Source organism: Gadus morhua, chromosome 15 (genome assembly GCF_902167405.1).
Source record: "Gadus morhua chromosome 15, gadMor3.0, whole genome shotgun sequence".
In the NCBI taxonomy this organism is placed as follows: Eukaryota; Metazoa; Chordata; class Actinopteri; order Gadiformes; family Gadidae; genus Gadus; species Gadus morhua.
The window spans coordinates 12,958,528-12,974,568 of NC_044062.1; the positions used below are offsets into that span (position 1 = coordinate 12,958,528).

General features: G+C 43.7%; 2 protein-coding genes across 2 annotated transcripts; both read left to right on the forward strand.

Moving 5' to 3' along the window:
• Positions 1-1,931: 1,931 nt before the first annotated feature.
• LOC115560362 (uncharacterized) lies at positions 1,932-9,799 on the forward strand (the record flags this gene model as incomplete). The annotated part of the gene is made up of 2 exons (XM_030379763.1): positions 1,932-2,927; positions 9,743-9,799. Coding segments are annotated over 2 exons (1,053 nt in total), but the record flags the coding sequence as incomplete, so codon positions are not given.
• A 279-nt stretch (positions 9,800-10,078) lies between these two features.
• On the forward strand, positions 10,079-15,653 carry minpp1a (multiple inositol-polyphosphate phosphatase 1a). Its single transcript, XM_030378871.1, has 5 exons — positions 10,079-10,755; positions 11,217-11,408; positions 12,901-12,998; positions 13,251-13,381; positions 14,682-15,653. Exons 1-5 carry the CDS (start codon positions 10,152-10,154, stop codon positions 15,049-15,051), a joined length of 1,395 nt encoding a protein of 464 aa, XP_030234731.1. The 5' UTR covers positions 10,079-10,151; the 3' UTR covers positions 15,052-15,653.
• The last annotated feature ends 388 nt before the right edge of the window (positions 15,654-16,041 follow it).

Below are 16,041 nucleotides of genomic sequence, written 5' to 3' on the forward strand. Positions count from 1 at the left end.
GTCTAGACAGCTCGTTGTTTTTACAACTGCTAGTTGTGGTACGTCTCCTACGCTCGCTGAGCCTCCTCCCTTTCGTGGGAAGCCCCCCTTGGTTCACACGCAGTGTGAAGGCGGTAGGGGCAGAGGAATTCGGGTTATTCCTGGACGGTCTTCCTCAGCTGTCGGCTCGCCCTCTCTCCAACCGCTATGCGTGTTGGCAAGAGCGGTGCGTTCTGCCATCGTGGTTGGACACCACGTTGAGATGGGGCCATACAGTTCAAGCGTCGTCCCCCACCCTTTATGGGGTTGGTGGAGACCACGCTACGGGACCCGGCTGCGAGCACGGCTCTGGCAGCAGAGGTGGCACGTCTCTTGGTAAAGGGGGCCATCACTGTCGTTCCCCCCCACGAGTCTCACCTAGGTTTTTATTCCCGCTACTTCCTGGTTTCCAAGAAGTCAGGGGAAATGAGACCTATTCTGGATCTTCGCGTGTTCAACAGATTCGTTGCCACGAGGAAGTTCAGAATGCTCACGGTCGGAGCATTGTTCCGGTGTGTGAGAGAGGACGATTGGTTCACATCCCTGGATCTCAAGGATGCTTACTTCCACGTCCCTGTTCGGCAGGCGCACAGGAAGTTTCTCCGCTTTGCCTTTATGGGGATGGCGTACGAGTACCAGTGTCTGCCGTTCGGCTATTCCCTGGCTCCGCGCACCTTCTCGAAGTGTGTGGAGACGGCGTTGGAACCGCTCAGACGTCAGGGAAAGAGGATTCTCTTTTACCTAGACGATCTGCTTATTCTGAGCAACTCAGAAGAGACCGCGAGAAGGGACACCATGTTGGTGATAAACCATCTCTCCTTCCTGGGTTTTGCCATCAACTGGGAGAAGAGCTCCCCGCTCCCCAGCCGGCAGACAGTCTACTTGGGGCTTTGCCTAGACTCAGCCACCATGACTGCGATGCTTTCGCACCCACCCCGTGGTCCCCCTGGGTCTGCTTTTTATGCGCAGACTCCAGCGGTGGTTTGCTCGCCAACGGTTGGACCCCAGGCGACACAAGCTCAGGGTGCTCCTCGTCCCGCGTTCGGTGTCGCCAGACCTGGAATATTGGAAAGGACCCTCCGCCCTTCTCAAGGGTGTTCCACTGGGCAGGGTGGCGTCCTACGTAGTGGTCTTCACGGACGCCTCGTTGACGGGTTGGGGAGGAACGTGCCTCTCTCACTCGGTCGGAGACGAGTGGCGCACGCCCCCTACAGCACACATAAATGTGTTGGAGCTCGACGCTGTGAGGAAAGTGCTGTTGCATTTCTTTCACCTGGTGCGCGGCCGCCACGTTCTGATCAGGACAGACAGCGTGTCGGCGGCGGCGTACATCAACAGACAGGGGGGAGTCCGCTCCCCTGCTCTCCACCGAAAGGCGGTCGAGCTCTGGCTTTGGGCTCATCAGTATCTCCGCAGTCTGAGAGCCCTGCATATCGCGGGCGCCCAGAACTTTAGGGCGGACCTCATGTCTCGAGGCGGTCCCCGCCGAGACGAGTGGCGGTTACATCCCGACATTGTCAGACTGATCTGGCAGAGGTTCGGGACAGCGCAGGTGGACCTCTTCGCGTCCCGGGAGAACACGCACTGCAGGTGGTGGTTCTCCCTCAGCCCTCGGGATCTTCCCCCGTTGGGGGTAGATGCGTTGGCACACACACCTTGGCCGCGGGCTCTCTTGTATGCGTTTCCCCCGCTCCAGCTGATCCTTCCTCTTCTGGAACGGGTCAGACAGGAGAGACTGTCCCTGATATTAGTGGCCCCGGAGAACCGTTCAGCTCTGTGGTTTCCAGAGCTTGCCGCGCTCTCGCGGTCGGCGCCTTGGCCAGTACCATTCAGGCCGGATGCGCTTTCACAGGCCCACGGGACGGTGCACCACCCGCCCGATGTCTCGGGACGGCTGTTGGTTTGGCTCCTCAGAAGGTTTGCCTGAGACGGTTATCAACACTATTCAGAGTGCTCGTGCGCCTTCTACTTCTTCCCTCTATGCGGCGAAGTGGTGCGCCTTCTCTAATTGGTGTGAGACGAACCACGCTGTCCCATCTCAATGCGAGGTGGGAAGCGTGCTTTCGTTTCTGCAAAACTTATTGGAAAAAGGTTTGGCCTTGTCCACTATCAAGGTCTATGCGGCAGCCGTTTCGGCTGGCCATGCAGGCTGTGATGGTGGACCGATCTTCAGCCATCCACTGGTCAAGAGATTCTTGCGTGGGGCTAGACGGGTTAGGCCTGTTTCACGCGTGCTTACACCACGCTGGGATCTCCCCACCGTGTTGCGCGGATTGTCCAGGGATCCTTACGAGCCTCTCTCCCAGGCCCCTTTGGATGCCCTGTCATTTAAGACGGCGCTCTTGTTGGCCTTGGTTTCTGCCAAGCGGGCCGGTGAGCTAACCGCTCTGTCTGTCAGCCCGAGTTGCTTGTTGCTAAACGAGGACAGCTCCTTCGCGTTGCTCAGACCTAATCCTGCGTTCCTCCCGAAGAACATTAATAGTTCTTTTCGGTCGAGGGATATTGTGCTTAAGGCTTTTCACCCCCCGCCTCATTCTAGTGAGGCGGAGGCGGAGTTGCATCTCCTGTGCCCGGTTCGGGCGTTGGCTGTGTACGTGAATCGCTCGGCAGCGTTCCGCTCCACACAACAGTTGTTTGTGTGTTATAGCGACGCTAGCGGGGGCCGCGCCATCTCTAGTCAGCGGTTTTCTCGCTGGGTATGTGAGGGTGTTTGCCTAGCCTACTCTCGGCAGGGCTTGGCGCCACCGTTGGGCGTTAAAGCTCACTCCACACGGAGCGTGGCCGCTTCAACGGCTCTACTCGAGGGCGTTTCGGTGGAAGACATCTGCGCGGCTGCGTCTTGGTCTTCCCCCGGCACCTTTGTCCGTTTTTACATGTTAGACATGTCCAGGGGCTCACTCGGCAACTCTGTGCTAGAGTCCGGGACCCCTTTTACGGCTTGAGAATATAGACATGTCCTTTAAATCGGCGTGGTTGGATTTCCTCTCGCCGGCTGGCGAGTTGGTCTTGATTACCAGTCTCTTACTCTCCCACCTTTTTTCAAATGAAAAACAGGCTAGGGGGTTTTCTATTGGCTCGCCAATTGTCTGGTGGTTTTGTTTACCAGTGAGGCACTCCCGCCGTTTTCTTCAAATAAGAAACGGCCGAGAGAGTCCCATTATTGGAGAGCCGAATTCCGTAGCTCCGCCCCCGGTGGTAGCGGACCTAATGGAAACCGTGTTGCTCTGGTTTTCTTTTCCTTTTCATGGGTTCCATGAAGCACGGAATAGAGCCGGAGTCTTTACACTCACTTTTTTCTCCCTTGACCATTGCCTTGCTTGATCTAGGAGGAATTCGTTTTTATAAAGCTGTTGTGTTTTACAATTCCTTGGCTTTTTGAGTCTTAATGTGCTCTGGTGACTTAGGTCGTTTTGACTGGGGTCCAGCAGGAGTGCATTGATCGGGCTCCGCTCGCAGCTTCACCTTAGCCCATAAGGCGAAGCCTAGACGGCGTAGCCTACATGAAATAGAACGATAGTTATGTTATTATAACTCTAGTTCTATGATTGTAGGCGTAGCCGTCTAGTTTCCCACCTGCTGTACCCTCCAAATGCTGAAAGAAAAGCGTGGAGGACCGCCTTATATAGACACGATACCGTGGGAAATGTGGGCGGTGCCCACGCTGATAGGTGCATAGTTTGATATTTCAGCGCGCGCACGGGACAAGCCAATAAGGCGAAGCCTAGACGGCTACGCCTACAATCATAGAACTAGAGTTATAATAACATAACTATCGTTCTATAGTATAGAAATTATGTTTGATTATGCCTCCTGTAAGGCAACGTGCTATATATTACATGGATCTTTTAACAAAGTAATCTTATAAAGGCCTATAGCATTGTTTATAAAGTTACTTATCTAATCTATATATATATAGCCTATATATATATATATATATATATATATATATATATATATATATATATATATATATATATATATATATATATATATATATATATATATATATATATATACATATATATATATTAACCCTGTGGTTTGCTAATTTCAATATTTGGCTAAAGATTTTTGTTTGCCAAATATTGAACCCTTGCTTTCCTGCTAATCTTTTGGAGAGAGAGGTCATGTTTCCCGAAGCTCCGCTGGGCATTGGAAAGAACTACTTAATTCATCGTTCAGATCTACTTTATCTACTTTATCTTATTTTATTTACCTAACAGTATATAGTTTGTTTCCGTCGTCCTCAATCGCTCGATTCAACAATACATTTTGGCACTTTTTACTCCCGGATCAGACCGCAGAAAAAGCCTTGGACTTTCCTATCGCCAACATGCCTCTGCATTCGGATATCTCCAAACTGAAACAGACATTGGCTTTAATTGAAACGAGACTAGCAGCAGTAGAAAAATGCAAAGGACTATCACAGGATACAGTGCCGATGGGTGAGTTCGCTGAGCTCACTCAGATACAGCAAGATGATCAAAGCTACACTGTATCCTTCCCGAAGCTGGACATGAGAGAGACTGTTCCAGCTGCGTCTCACTGGAACAGAGTCGGCGCTAAGCCAAAGCAACATACCAAAGTAAATCAACAAGTTCACTCAACACCAAATGCTAAGCTACCCAAAGCTAAAGTTATCAGCCGGATTAGCCCGTTACTCAAATCAACCCTGCCACTGAAGAACCGGTTCCTGCCACTTCAAGAGTCCACGAACGCGCCTGCCACCGATGCACCCCTGAGCCCCGAGATGCGTCCGGACGGACAGTGCGGACAGAAATGGAACAACCAGTCGCCACGGAGGCGGGCTGCGCATGTGTCTGCCACCGTCCAACAAGGGCCCATCTCAGAGAAAGCAGATGAACCAGACACTCTGATTATAGGAGACTCAACTATCAAGGATATAACCGGTAAGAAGATCAAAACATGCATCTTCCCATATGGAATGGTTAGTAATATCAACCATAAACTAGCCAAAATCATATTGGAAAACCCCAAAATCTCACAGATTGTTGTGCATGCAGGATTTAATGATATTCAAAGAGAACAGTCAGAACTTCTGAAGAGGGATTACACTGATCTATTGGATACACTGGACAAAATACACATCAAGTCTTCCATCAGTGGACCCATACCAACTGTTGACAGGGGAATAAACAGATTCAGTCGTCTACTTGCACTGAATACATGGCTTTCCAGAGTCTGCAATGAAAGAGGAAGGGACTTTATTGACAATTTCAACTTATTCTGGGGGCGCAAATATCTTTTCAGAGCAGATGGCCTACACCCAAACAGGTTAGGCTCAAAACTGTTGAGTGACAATCTACTCTTCTCGCTTTACGCACAGGCCACAATCTTGCCATGGTCTGACGCACAGGCCACAATCAGAGCACAGGTTGAGAAGAAGCGAGACTACAGCCTCCCCCACACAACTACTCTGCCACTATCGGACACACAGATAGCAGACAGCCCACAGACCTTGAAGAGAGACAACAGCCCGCCCGACGCCATCAACACTGTGCCCTCCCCCATCGCTGATGCTGGCTTGGCGAGGAACGGCCACCCCCCTCCTCTGCATTCCCCCATCGATGATGACCTCCAGCCTCATCTCTCCCATAGCCACAACAACAACTCCAGCTCCGATGTCTCCCTTTGCGATTTTCCAGCCGAATTTAAGAAACTGGAACATGCTGGCATCAAACTTGCATCTGTGTCAATGATAGCATCGCCACGTCATGGCCGCAGGCTGCTAACACTGCTAACACCCAGGAGGACGGCGCCCCGCCCCCGCCCCGATAGTAGTCCTGAGTATTACTGAGACAAAAAAGGGTTCAGCCGTAGACACAGTATAAAGGAAGTTTCTCATAATCTGCTGAACCCAAGGTTGCCTACGTCAAAGCAGGGCAACTTTCGCATTCATGCTGTCACCACTAAGAGAGTAAACAAAGGGAAACTTAGACACACTGCTAACCTCACAAATCTCGTATCTATTGCCTCCAAACAAAAAACAACCTTAAAGCCTATCAACAGCACCATCAGGATGGCTCTACTTAATGTGAGGTCTCTTAATAACAAATCATTTTTAGTTAATGATTTTATTAACACTTCCAAACTGGATTTTATGTTTTTAACTGAAACATGGCTGGAACAAAATAACAGTGCAACCGTTCTGATAGAGACAGCTCCTCCCGACTATAACTTTTTTGATGCATGTAGATCTGGAAAAAGAGGTGGAGGGGTTGCTGCTATATTTAAAAATGTATTTCAGGGGAAACAGATGTTATTTGGGGATTTTCCATCGTTCGAATACCTTAGTGCTGTATTGAAATGCTCCCCCAGAGTTCTCCTATTAATTATTTACAGGCCACCCACATATTCTGCAAATTTTTTCGATGAATTCACAGAATTATTGTCTAGCATCTCCACAGAATTTGACTGTCTAGTTATAACTGGTGACTTCAATTTTCATACTGATGATTTGAATGACAAGTGTGCAAAAAAACTTTTTACCATTTTGGACACATTTGAACTGTCTCAACATGTGAAAGAGGCTACTCATTGCAAGGGGCACACTCTAGACCTGGTTATCACAAAGGGCCTCAATGTTTCTGATCTCTCTGTGACTGATCCTTCCTTGTCTGACCACTTTTGTGTTTTCTTTAACATATCTTTTATTCCCGACATACAGACAAAATCAAACACTGTCAAAAAACGGTATATCAATGAAGATTCTAATATACTTTTTAAAAAGGCCATCTCCTTGCTACCACCTCTAAACCCATGTACTGCTGATGATCTTGTAGAAAACTTTAATTTGAAAATTTTGAAAGTCATAGATGTCATTGCACCTTATAAGGTTAAAACGATTTCTGGAAAGCAAAAGGCACCCTGGAGAAAAGCTGCTTCTGTAACAGCACAGAAAAAGGAATGCAGGAAGGTTGAACGCATCTGGCGTAAAACAAAACTTCATATTCACCATGATATCTATAAAGAGAGCCTCCGTGCCTACAATTTAGACTTAAAAAATGCTAGAGAAACATTTTTCTCCAATATCATTAAAACCAACACTAATAATGCAAAAACCCTATTTGCAACTGTTGACAGACTGACCAACCCCCCAACAGAAATTCCACCTGATCTCCATTCCACGCAGAAATGCAATGAGTTTGCAGCTTTTTATATTGATAAAATTGAAGGTATCAGACGCGCCATCAATATCTCCACGTCAAACAAAAATGTTGGACTACCACCCTGTTCAGGCAAAAATTACGTGGCAAGGATGGCATGCTTTAATGTTATAGACTCTCAAAATCTTGTGGAAACTGTGACACAACTAAAGCCATCCACCTGTTGCCTTGATACTATACCTACCAACCTCTTTAAGAATGTTTTCGACTGCCTAGCTGTAGACATATTGCAGATAGTTAACAACTCTCTCCAGTCAGGCAAGTTCCCAAAAGCTTTGAAAACTGCAGTTATTAAACCCCTTTTAAAAAAGCGGAGCCTAGATGCCTCTATTATTAACAACTACAGACCAATATCAAATCTACCCTTCATAAGTAAAATCATTGAGAAAGTTGTCCTCCAGCAACTAAATCACTTCCTGGCATCAACTGGTTGCTATGACACCTTCCAATCAGGATTTCGACCCCTGCACAGCACTGAGACCGCCCTTATTAAAGTTGTAAACGACATCCGTCTTAACACAGACTCTGGCAAAACCTCAATACTAATGCTACTTGACCTCAGTGCTGCATTCGACACTGTAGACCATACATTACTTCTGGAAAGGTTAGAAAACTGGGTGGGGCTTTCAGGCACTGTCTTAAATTGGTTCAGGTCCTACCTACAAAATAGGAACTACTTTGTTTCCATTGGCGACTTTGTATCAGAATCAACCAACGTGACATGTGGAGTCCCACAAGGTTCGATCTTAGGACCCTATTTATTCAACATCTACATGCTCCCACTAGGGCAAATCATGCAAAATAACAATATTGACCATCATTGCTATGCTGATGACACGCAAATCTATGTATCGCTATCACCAAATGACTATCGGCCCATAGATCTGCTGTGCCAGTGCATTGAGCAAGTGAAGGAATGGATGTGCCGAAATTTCCTTCAACTAAATGAGGACAAAACAGAGATAATTGTATTTGGTCCTAAAACGGAAAGGCTTAAAGTAACCCAACACCTTCACTCTCTGTCCCTGAAAACCTCAATCAAAGCCAGAAATCTAGGGGTTATCATGGATTCAGATTTACATTTTGACAGTCACATCAAATCAGTTACAAAATCGGCATATTATCACCTTAAAAATGTAGCAAGACTTAGAGGGCTCATGTCCACCGAAGACTTACAAAAACTTGTACATGCCTTTATCACTAGTAAGCTTGATTACTGCAATGGTCTCCTCACAGGTCTTCCAAAACAAACTCTGAGGAAGCTTCAGCTTGTTCAGAATGCTGCTGCTAGAGTTCTAACAAAGACCAAAAGATTTGATCATATTACACCAATTCTGAAATCGTTACATTGGCTTCCTGTAGGTCAGAGAATTGATTTTAAAATCATGTTGCTAACCTATAAATCCCTACATGGTTTAGGCCCAAAATATTTAACTGATATGCTTCCACTACATCAGCCTTCTAGACCACTAAGATCCTCTGAGACCAATCTGTTAATTATCCCCAGAGTAAACACAAAACATGGGAAAGCAGGATTTAGTTACTATGCAACAAATAGCTGGAATAAACTCCCAGAGGATTTAAGACTTGCCCCAACTCTGAGCACCTTTAAAACAAGACTGAAGACTTTTATGTTTGCTATAGCTTTCTGCTAAAATCTTAAATACATTGCACTTTCTAAAAAGCTTTTTTAACTTTGCCTTTATTTTCTTTATTTTTTTTAATACTAAAATGCCTTTTTCTATATTAACCATTTCTTTGCATATGTTTTTCTTTTACTTATCTATTATTTTATTTTATTTTATTGTATGACAATGTTTATATGTGAAGCACTTTGAGTCTGCCTTGTGTATGAAAAGTGCTATATAAATAAAGTTGCCTTGCCTTGCCTTGCCTTGCTGTAAGCATATCAATGTCAAGTAGAATTTGCTCCGCGGTTATAAATATCTTAGCATTATCATGATTATATTAAATAGGATTAAATACATTAAGTAACATTAATTTAAATCAAGTAATACACAGTATTATACAACATTAGCGTAGGGTTTATGATTGTAACCCTAGCTATAACCCAAACCCATATGTAAAGCTATTAAATGTAATGTAGCCTATAAATTAATACCTTAGTTAATATAAACACAGATATCTTTAGTTGAACTGTGTTTGAATTAATGAACACCATTAATGAACGCCCATTAGTAAATTATTACTTGACATTAGTTAACTGTTAATTAACAGTTAGGCATTGCTAATTTGGCTTATTGCTGCATAATGTTAATTAATGGTATTGTAAAGGGTTACTTTATATGCATACAAATATATCAAATGAATTGTGATATTATCTGGATTTCTTTCTTAGTTTCAAACTTTAAATTTGTGCCTACAAAAAAGGAAATGATTTTGACCGCTCCATTCTGTAATCCACTGAGCAAAAAGGTTTACAACTATGCACTTTCAATGAAACACACCGCTGAACACATATTTTATTTATCTAGCTATCCTTCCATATACATCTTTCTTTTCATTGCTGTTTCCAGGGCTTATTTGTTAGAACTATTTGCCTGGGGAAAAACGTTGGAAGTCAAGCAGCCTAGCAAATTACCCCAGCCCGAACTGGGACATAATGAGCAACTCACAAATTAAAAAAAGCTCAACATGCAAAACGCATCGATAGGTCCTATGTCAAAATACCTTAATCAACAGATACAAACGCTACCATCGGACGGTTAATACATAGGCCTATGTTGTCGTGCAACAATGTATTATAACATTTTGCGGAAATATATCTTTATCTCAAATAGTGCAACAATCACATGATATTTCCGCATCAACCTCTTCCTCTGCGGGGCTGAGGAAACTCTGTGAATCCTTTAGCTGGCCATTTTAAGATAACATCAGCAGAGCTGAAACCAAAGTCCGTTAGGCTACTACTTATTGAGAGACACCATGGGTAGGATTTATTTTAGGCCTACATGCATTTTGTATACTTTGTATGCATTTTTAGGCGCTATTATATGTTGTAGGCCTATGCTTAAAGATGCCCGGGCGACTGTTACTTCGAGCATCCCAACGATTGCGCGATATTTCACTACAAAAGGAAGATATGAGGAAGTCAATCCACATCTTATTGGGGACATATATGCTGTAAACACATCAGTTTTACAAGCCCTCTCTCCAGGATGTCGCGAAATGCATTTGTCCGCCATAATACGCCATGGGACACGGTACCCAACGAGCAAAAACGTGGAGAAGATGCAGAGGCTGTACAACCTCATTGTACACAAAGCTTCTGGAAATGCCATCTGGGTGCGTGAGATTAAGGAAAAATTCGTCATGCGGTACACCGAAGAAATGGACGGACGCCTTGCCGATAAAGGTGTACTGGATCACAAGCATCTGGCCGTCAGGTTGTCGAAGCTCTTTCCATCTTTGGTGTCAAGGGAGAAGCTGCGAGGTGGAAAGATTAGCTTCGTCACCAGCTCGAAGCACAGGTGCGTTAACAGCACCTTGGCTTTCAAGAGAGGACTCACAGACCTGTGGAGTGTTGAAGGTGCGCTCAAGATTTGTGATTGACTGGCTTAATAGCTATATATCCATCCATATCTGTATGTAGATATAGATGTGTCGTATGTATATAGATGTGTGTGTGTGTGCGTGTGCGTGTTTGTGTGTATATTTGTATACATATATATATATAGATATAGAGAGAGAGAGAGGTAAATAGATGTGTATAGATATAGACATATATGACAGAGGTGTGTGTGTGCGTGCGTGCGCGCGCGTGATACCAAATTCTTATTTGATTAGGTTATGATTCCTATCTTTATTTTTTTAGATGAAGGCTATCCAATTATGTATATAATATGTGTATATATATATATATATATATTTGCCCATCAATTTTTGCTAAATTGTGAGTGATGAATAATTTTCCCATACTGTATGTGTTTACATTATATACCCTATCCATCAAATTATATTTAATATGCATTAATTGTTCTCCCAAAACAGAGGAAGTTGAGCACACGGTGAACGATACCCTGATGCGGTTCTTCGACGAGTGTCCCCGGTTCGTTAAGGAAGTGGAAGAGAAACCCGGCTCTATGGCCGAGCGCGACAAGTTTGAGTTAGGACCGGAAATGCAGAGGGTGGGGGAGAAGATGGCAGACCGCCTCGGCCTTCCATACAACCTCATCAACGCAGGTGGGGTCCATTGCACACGTGTGTTTTTCGTGCAAACATGAACTATCAAGAAGAAAAGCAAATTAGTTTATACTGACATTACAATTATTGTACCTTTTAACTGTAGCTACAACTCAAGCCACCAGAGGCTGCTGATGGGAGAGTTTACAGAGTATAGGGTACAGATGGTGATAAGTTCCTCTGGTAGAAAGGTGTTGCAGGGGAGGTGAGGCCCTGAGACATTAATGACTGACTCAGAGTTTGCCTTTGTCCTCTTCACTGTTTTATAGAGGTGATCATGTGATACCAATGATTGATATGGATGCAATATCACAAATTTCATATGACTTGACTACAATGCCTCTCTATGAACAATACAGTGGCCTATTCCACCACACATCCTCTGGTTTGCTAAAAAGGGATTTGCCAATTATTAGAAATTGTGTTTCAGTTAGTTTCATCATATATTGACGATGAATATATATATATATATATATATATATATATATATATATATATATATATATATATATATATATATATATATATATATGACTTGTAATGCTATGCTACTCATGATTCTATCTGCATAATACATAAGTATCATAACTTTAGTATTTTTAAGGATTAATTTGTACAGCAGGTGGGGCTGCATTCTGCTAATCTATTTGCCTAGAATAGGCTAGTAGACTAGGAGTATGCATAATTGGCCCATAAAAGAGTTAATGATAGCCTGTAGTTCTAAGGTTACATCAGGGTATGTTGCGTCTCGTAGTACAGACAGTAAAAACAACTTGTGGCTTTGTGGTAAGCCAAATGAGCATGTTTGAACAGCACAATGTCTGGGCTTTGGGTTATTAGTTGTTGGTGGTGGGAGCAGTGTACAACAACCGGTATGAGCTAAAATTGGCCAGCATTCCATTAATGCTAACAAATGGAGCATATAAATAAATTAGGTTAAATTAATGTAAACACAAAAATACAGCAAGTGTAGCCGGTCAGGCTCTGCGTTGTGTGTTGTGGTATGGAGTAGGACACAGGGAGTCAGTGTTTCACTTTAGCCGAACTGTGGCGACAGTGGCGTATTTATTTCTGCATGAAATAAATGCACAAATAATGCAGCAGCATTCATACACAGGACACTGCATCACGTCAGTCTCCTCACAGCATCAAAAGAACAAGTGAGGAATGGCGAGCACAACGCAGGAAGATGACGTCAGAACCGAGACTTCAAAATAAAATAATAAAAGCTCCCAAACTAACTATTTACAGAAAAGATCACAAAATAAAAGTAATAAATGAAACATGAGGGAATTTTGGTGGAATGCATGCATATATCTTATATACCTGCTACACAAGCTGATGCAAGATAATATTAAACTTTGGAAATGTACAGAAAAATATGCATATTATATACATGTACATACATGTTAGAAATATAAAATGTATATTTAACTCAACGATAACTTTTTACGCCGGTTCTAACATGTCATCTCACCCCTCAATTCAACAGATATGGCACAAGCTGCGTTTCATTTCTGTGCCTATGAGTTCGCACTCAACACGGTCAACTCCCCCTGGTGTAGGCTTTTTGATGAAGTCGATGCTCAGGTATCTTGCTTTTAAACTACTGGTTTGCCAATGGCTGACGTTTAAAAAAATAAAAAGTGAATTTCTTAAGTTATTTGTTCAACAGTATAGCCCTAAATATACTTCATCATGACAGCTACTTGACCCTAAATTGTTATAATCTGAATACTATTGTTAGTTACTTGTTCAAAGACAGCAACTTGTTTGACGAGAATTTGTAGCAGTGGAATTTAGATTGTGCTGTTTGTGAAGTCATTTGTGCTTTTTCTGCAGGTAATGGAGTATTTAAATGACCTGAAGCAATACTGGAAGAGGGGCTATGGCCATCTGATTAACAGCCAATCGAGCTGCATTCTGTTCCATGACCTTTTCAGTCGGCTAGACAAGGCAGCAGAGGAGAGCAAGTAAGTTAAAAGTCGTTTTGGTATACAACACGTATACACGCATACATGTAGCTATAAATTATACTACACTCTGCTTGATGATAGGTTAACAACTTTTTGGAGAAAAAAAATGAACTGGTTGAGGAACGAGGTGTGAAAGAGATTGCAGGAGAATACTTTGTTATTACTTTGATTTTCCAAAAGCTTTTGATTTAGTAAACAGAAACCTTCTCGCTTACAGGTTCATCAGTATTAATGGCAAACTCATAAATCATGAATTCTGTTCCCTCTATAGTGTACCTGAGTCATATGTGAGGGTGAAAGAATTTCTTATTAACTGTTTTTTCACTTTTTCTGGTGTCAAGTAGGGAGATGGTTTATCACCTACTCTCTTCACTGTATATATAAATGATCTAGCCATTACCATTTAAATCATTAGGATGTGGTGTACAGTTTGGAGGAGAAAACATCAGTCTACTTTTATAGGCTGATATATTATTTGGATGGCTGACTCAGAAGCCGATCTCCAAAGAATGCTCGCATGTGCAGAAGCTCCGTGCAGTAAATGGAGAATGAACATAAATGAAGAGAAAACTCAAATACTGCATTTTAGATTTGTTTTGTTTTTTTCTAGATGCACCAAGGCTTGTGTGTGTCCTATGTTGGACTATGTGGCGGGGTCTGGGGTTATAAAAAGTGTTGTTGAGCAGATCAATCGGTTTCCTGAAGTTGAGACTTGAAACTCCTGGAAAAAAATCCCAGTTCATTGGCCCTGAAACAAAACCTTACCGAGTATTTACTGACTTTTGATACCCACGAACTTTGCCTAAAATAGGGTTATTTTTCGTTTCACATGAGTGTTTGTTTTTACTGTGAACACACTACGTGAACACACCTCCCCTGAAGTAACCTTAAAACTGCACTCAATCATGAACTCTTTTATGGGCCAATTCCGGATACCCTTGGTTTACTTGCCTATAATAATCTCATATATCGGTAGTGTGTTGTAGTAATGTTGCTCAAGACGCATAACAAGTTGTCTAAAAACCTTGCTCCTTCTAGCTAATTGGTGAGGAGTCCCTCAGCAAGACACCTCATCCTCCGGGCTCCAGACGAGCTGGCTGTTGCCTTGCATGGATTGGCTGCCATGGTCATTGTTGTATTCATTTGTGTTTTTAAGCGTGTGATCGTGAGGCACTGATTCTAAAGCGTGTCAGGTGGCCACAGGTTACAAAAGCAGGTCATAAAACTCTGTCTGATGATCATTTATTCAGTTTCCTATTTGACTCTTTGTACCTCCTCTCCGTCTCCCCTCCCCCAGGTCCGGCGGTCCCATTTCGGAGGCGGTGAGCATCCAGGTGGGCCATGCCGAGACCCTCCTCCCACTGCTCACCCTGCTGGGTCTCTTCAAGGACGAGGTCCGGCTGACGGCCGCCAACTTCGCCGCGCAGGGGGGGCGCTCCTTCCGCACCAGCCGCACGCTGCCCTACGCCGCCAACCTGGTGGTTGCGCTGTACGACTGCGACGAGGGCGGCGAGCTCAGGGTGCAGGCACTGCTCAACGAGGAGCCGCTGACCTTCCCCGGCATGGAGGCCGCGCCCCTGTACCGCGTCCTCAGGCAGCACTATCTCCCACTGCTGAAGAGCTGTGTCTTTGAGGAGGTGTGCCGGCTGCCCCCCCAGCGCAAGTAGCTTTTAGAGTGTGAGGAAGTGTTTGTATTTACCTTCCGCTTGTTCATCAGCAAGTGCCTTTTTATCCAAAGCAACTTACAGTGATTTGAGGTACAGGTCTTTTTAAGGAGCAGGGGGGGGGTTAAGGGGGTCTGGTGTAGGGGATGAGGGCTGAGGCTCAGGGATGACTACGGGTGACGTTATGGACATTGGGAATGAAACCATTTAATGTTCGGCTGGGAGTCCAAGACTAGTTATATATAATTCAATTTAATGTTTTTTTTGTGTTTTTTAATAGGTTTGGATATGCTATAACTTAGGGCAGATTATACATTCATGTTGGAAAGTAAGCACAATATTAATGGCACATTAGCCTGGTTTTGTATCGAGGTTTTTTGTGCGTAGAATATATTTCCCATTTCTCCACAAAGGAGTGGGAGGTCCAAAGGCATGCTAGCTAATAAAATGTAGTTAAACTAGTTAAAACTAGTTAAAACTAGTTTAACTACATTTCTTGGCAGTTAAAATGTATTAATACTGATATATATTTATTTTTGCTATATAATCGTTTATAAGTGACTTATTACACTGCTTTTATGCGATATAAATGAGAACTGAATGAACACACGTGTGTGCATGATTCCTCTCTGGGTTAAATAAGAATGGTTGCAATACTGTATAATGGGGAAAACATAATTCAAGGCTAAATACATGATGGAAATGAACAGCACTCTGTCGAGCTGGGGAGCTATGCCAAATAATTTCTTAATCTTTAATTCCTAGAGACTGTAATCCCTAAATCATTAACATATTCATAGTCTAGTCTACTATATGTCTGACCAACATTTTTTACTGACAACTGTCGACAGATTTAACTTGGTTATAGGCATTGGCCTACTAGTTTTCTCTGCTGCTCCTGAAGTTGTATTTTCTGCCGATATCAACCAGCACCTTCATGGTGCAGCCATGGAACCAGGTAGGTTACTTTTAAAACTGTAGCACCATGGTACC

Excerpts from the sequence above, each read along its gene's own strand:
- minpp1a (XM_030378871.1), top strand. The coding sequence starts at position 10,152 with ATGGGTAGGATTTATTTTAGGCCTACATGCATTTTGTATACTTTGTAT. Across the intron at positions 12,999-13,250 it reads TTGATGAAGTCGATGCTCAG|GTAATGGAGTATTTAAATGA; the intron begins GTATCTTGCTTT and ends CTTTTTCTGCAG. Across the intron at positions 13,382-14,681 it reads AAGGCAGCAGAGGAGAGCAA|GTCCGGCGGTCCCATTTCGG; the intron begins GTAAGTTAAAAG and ends CCCCTCCCCCAG.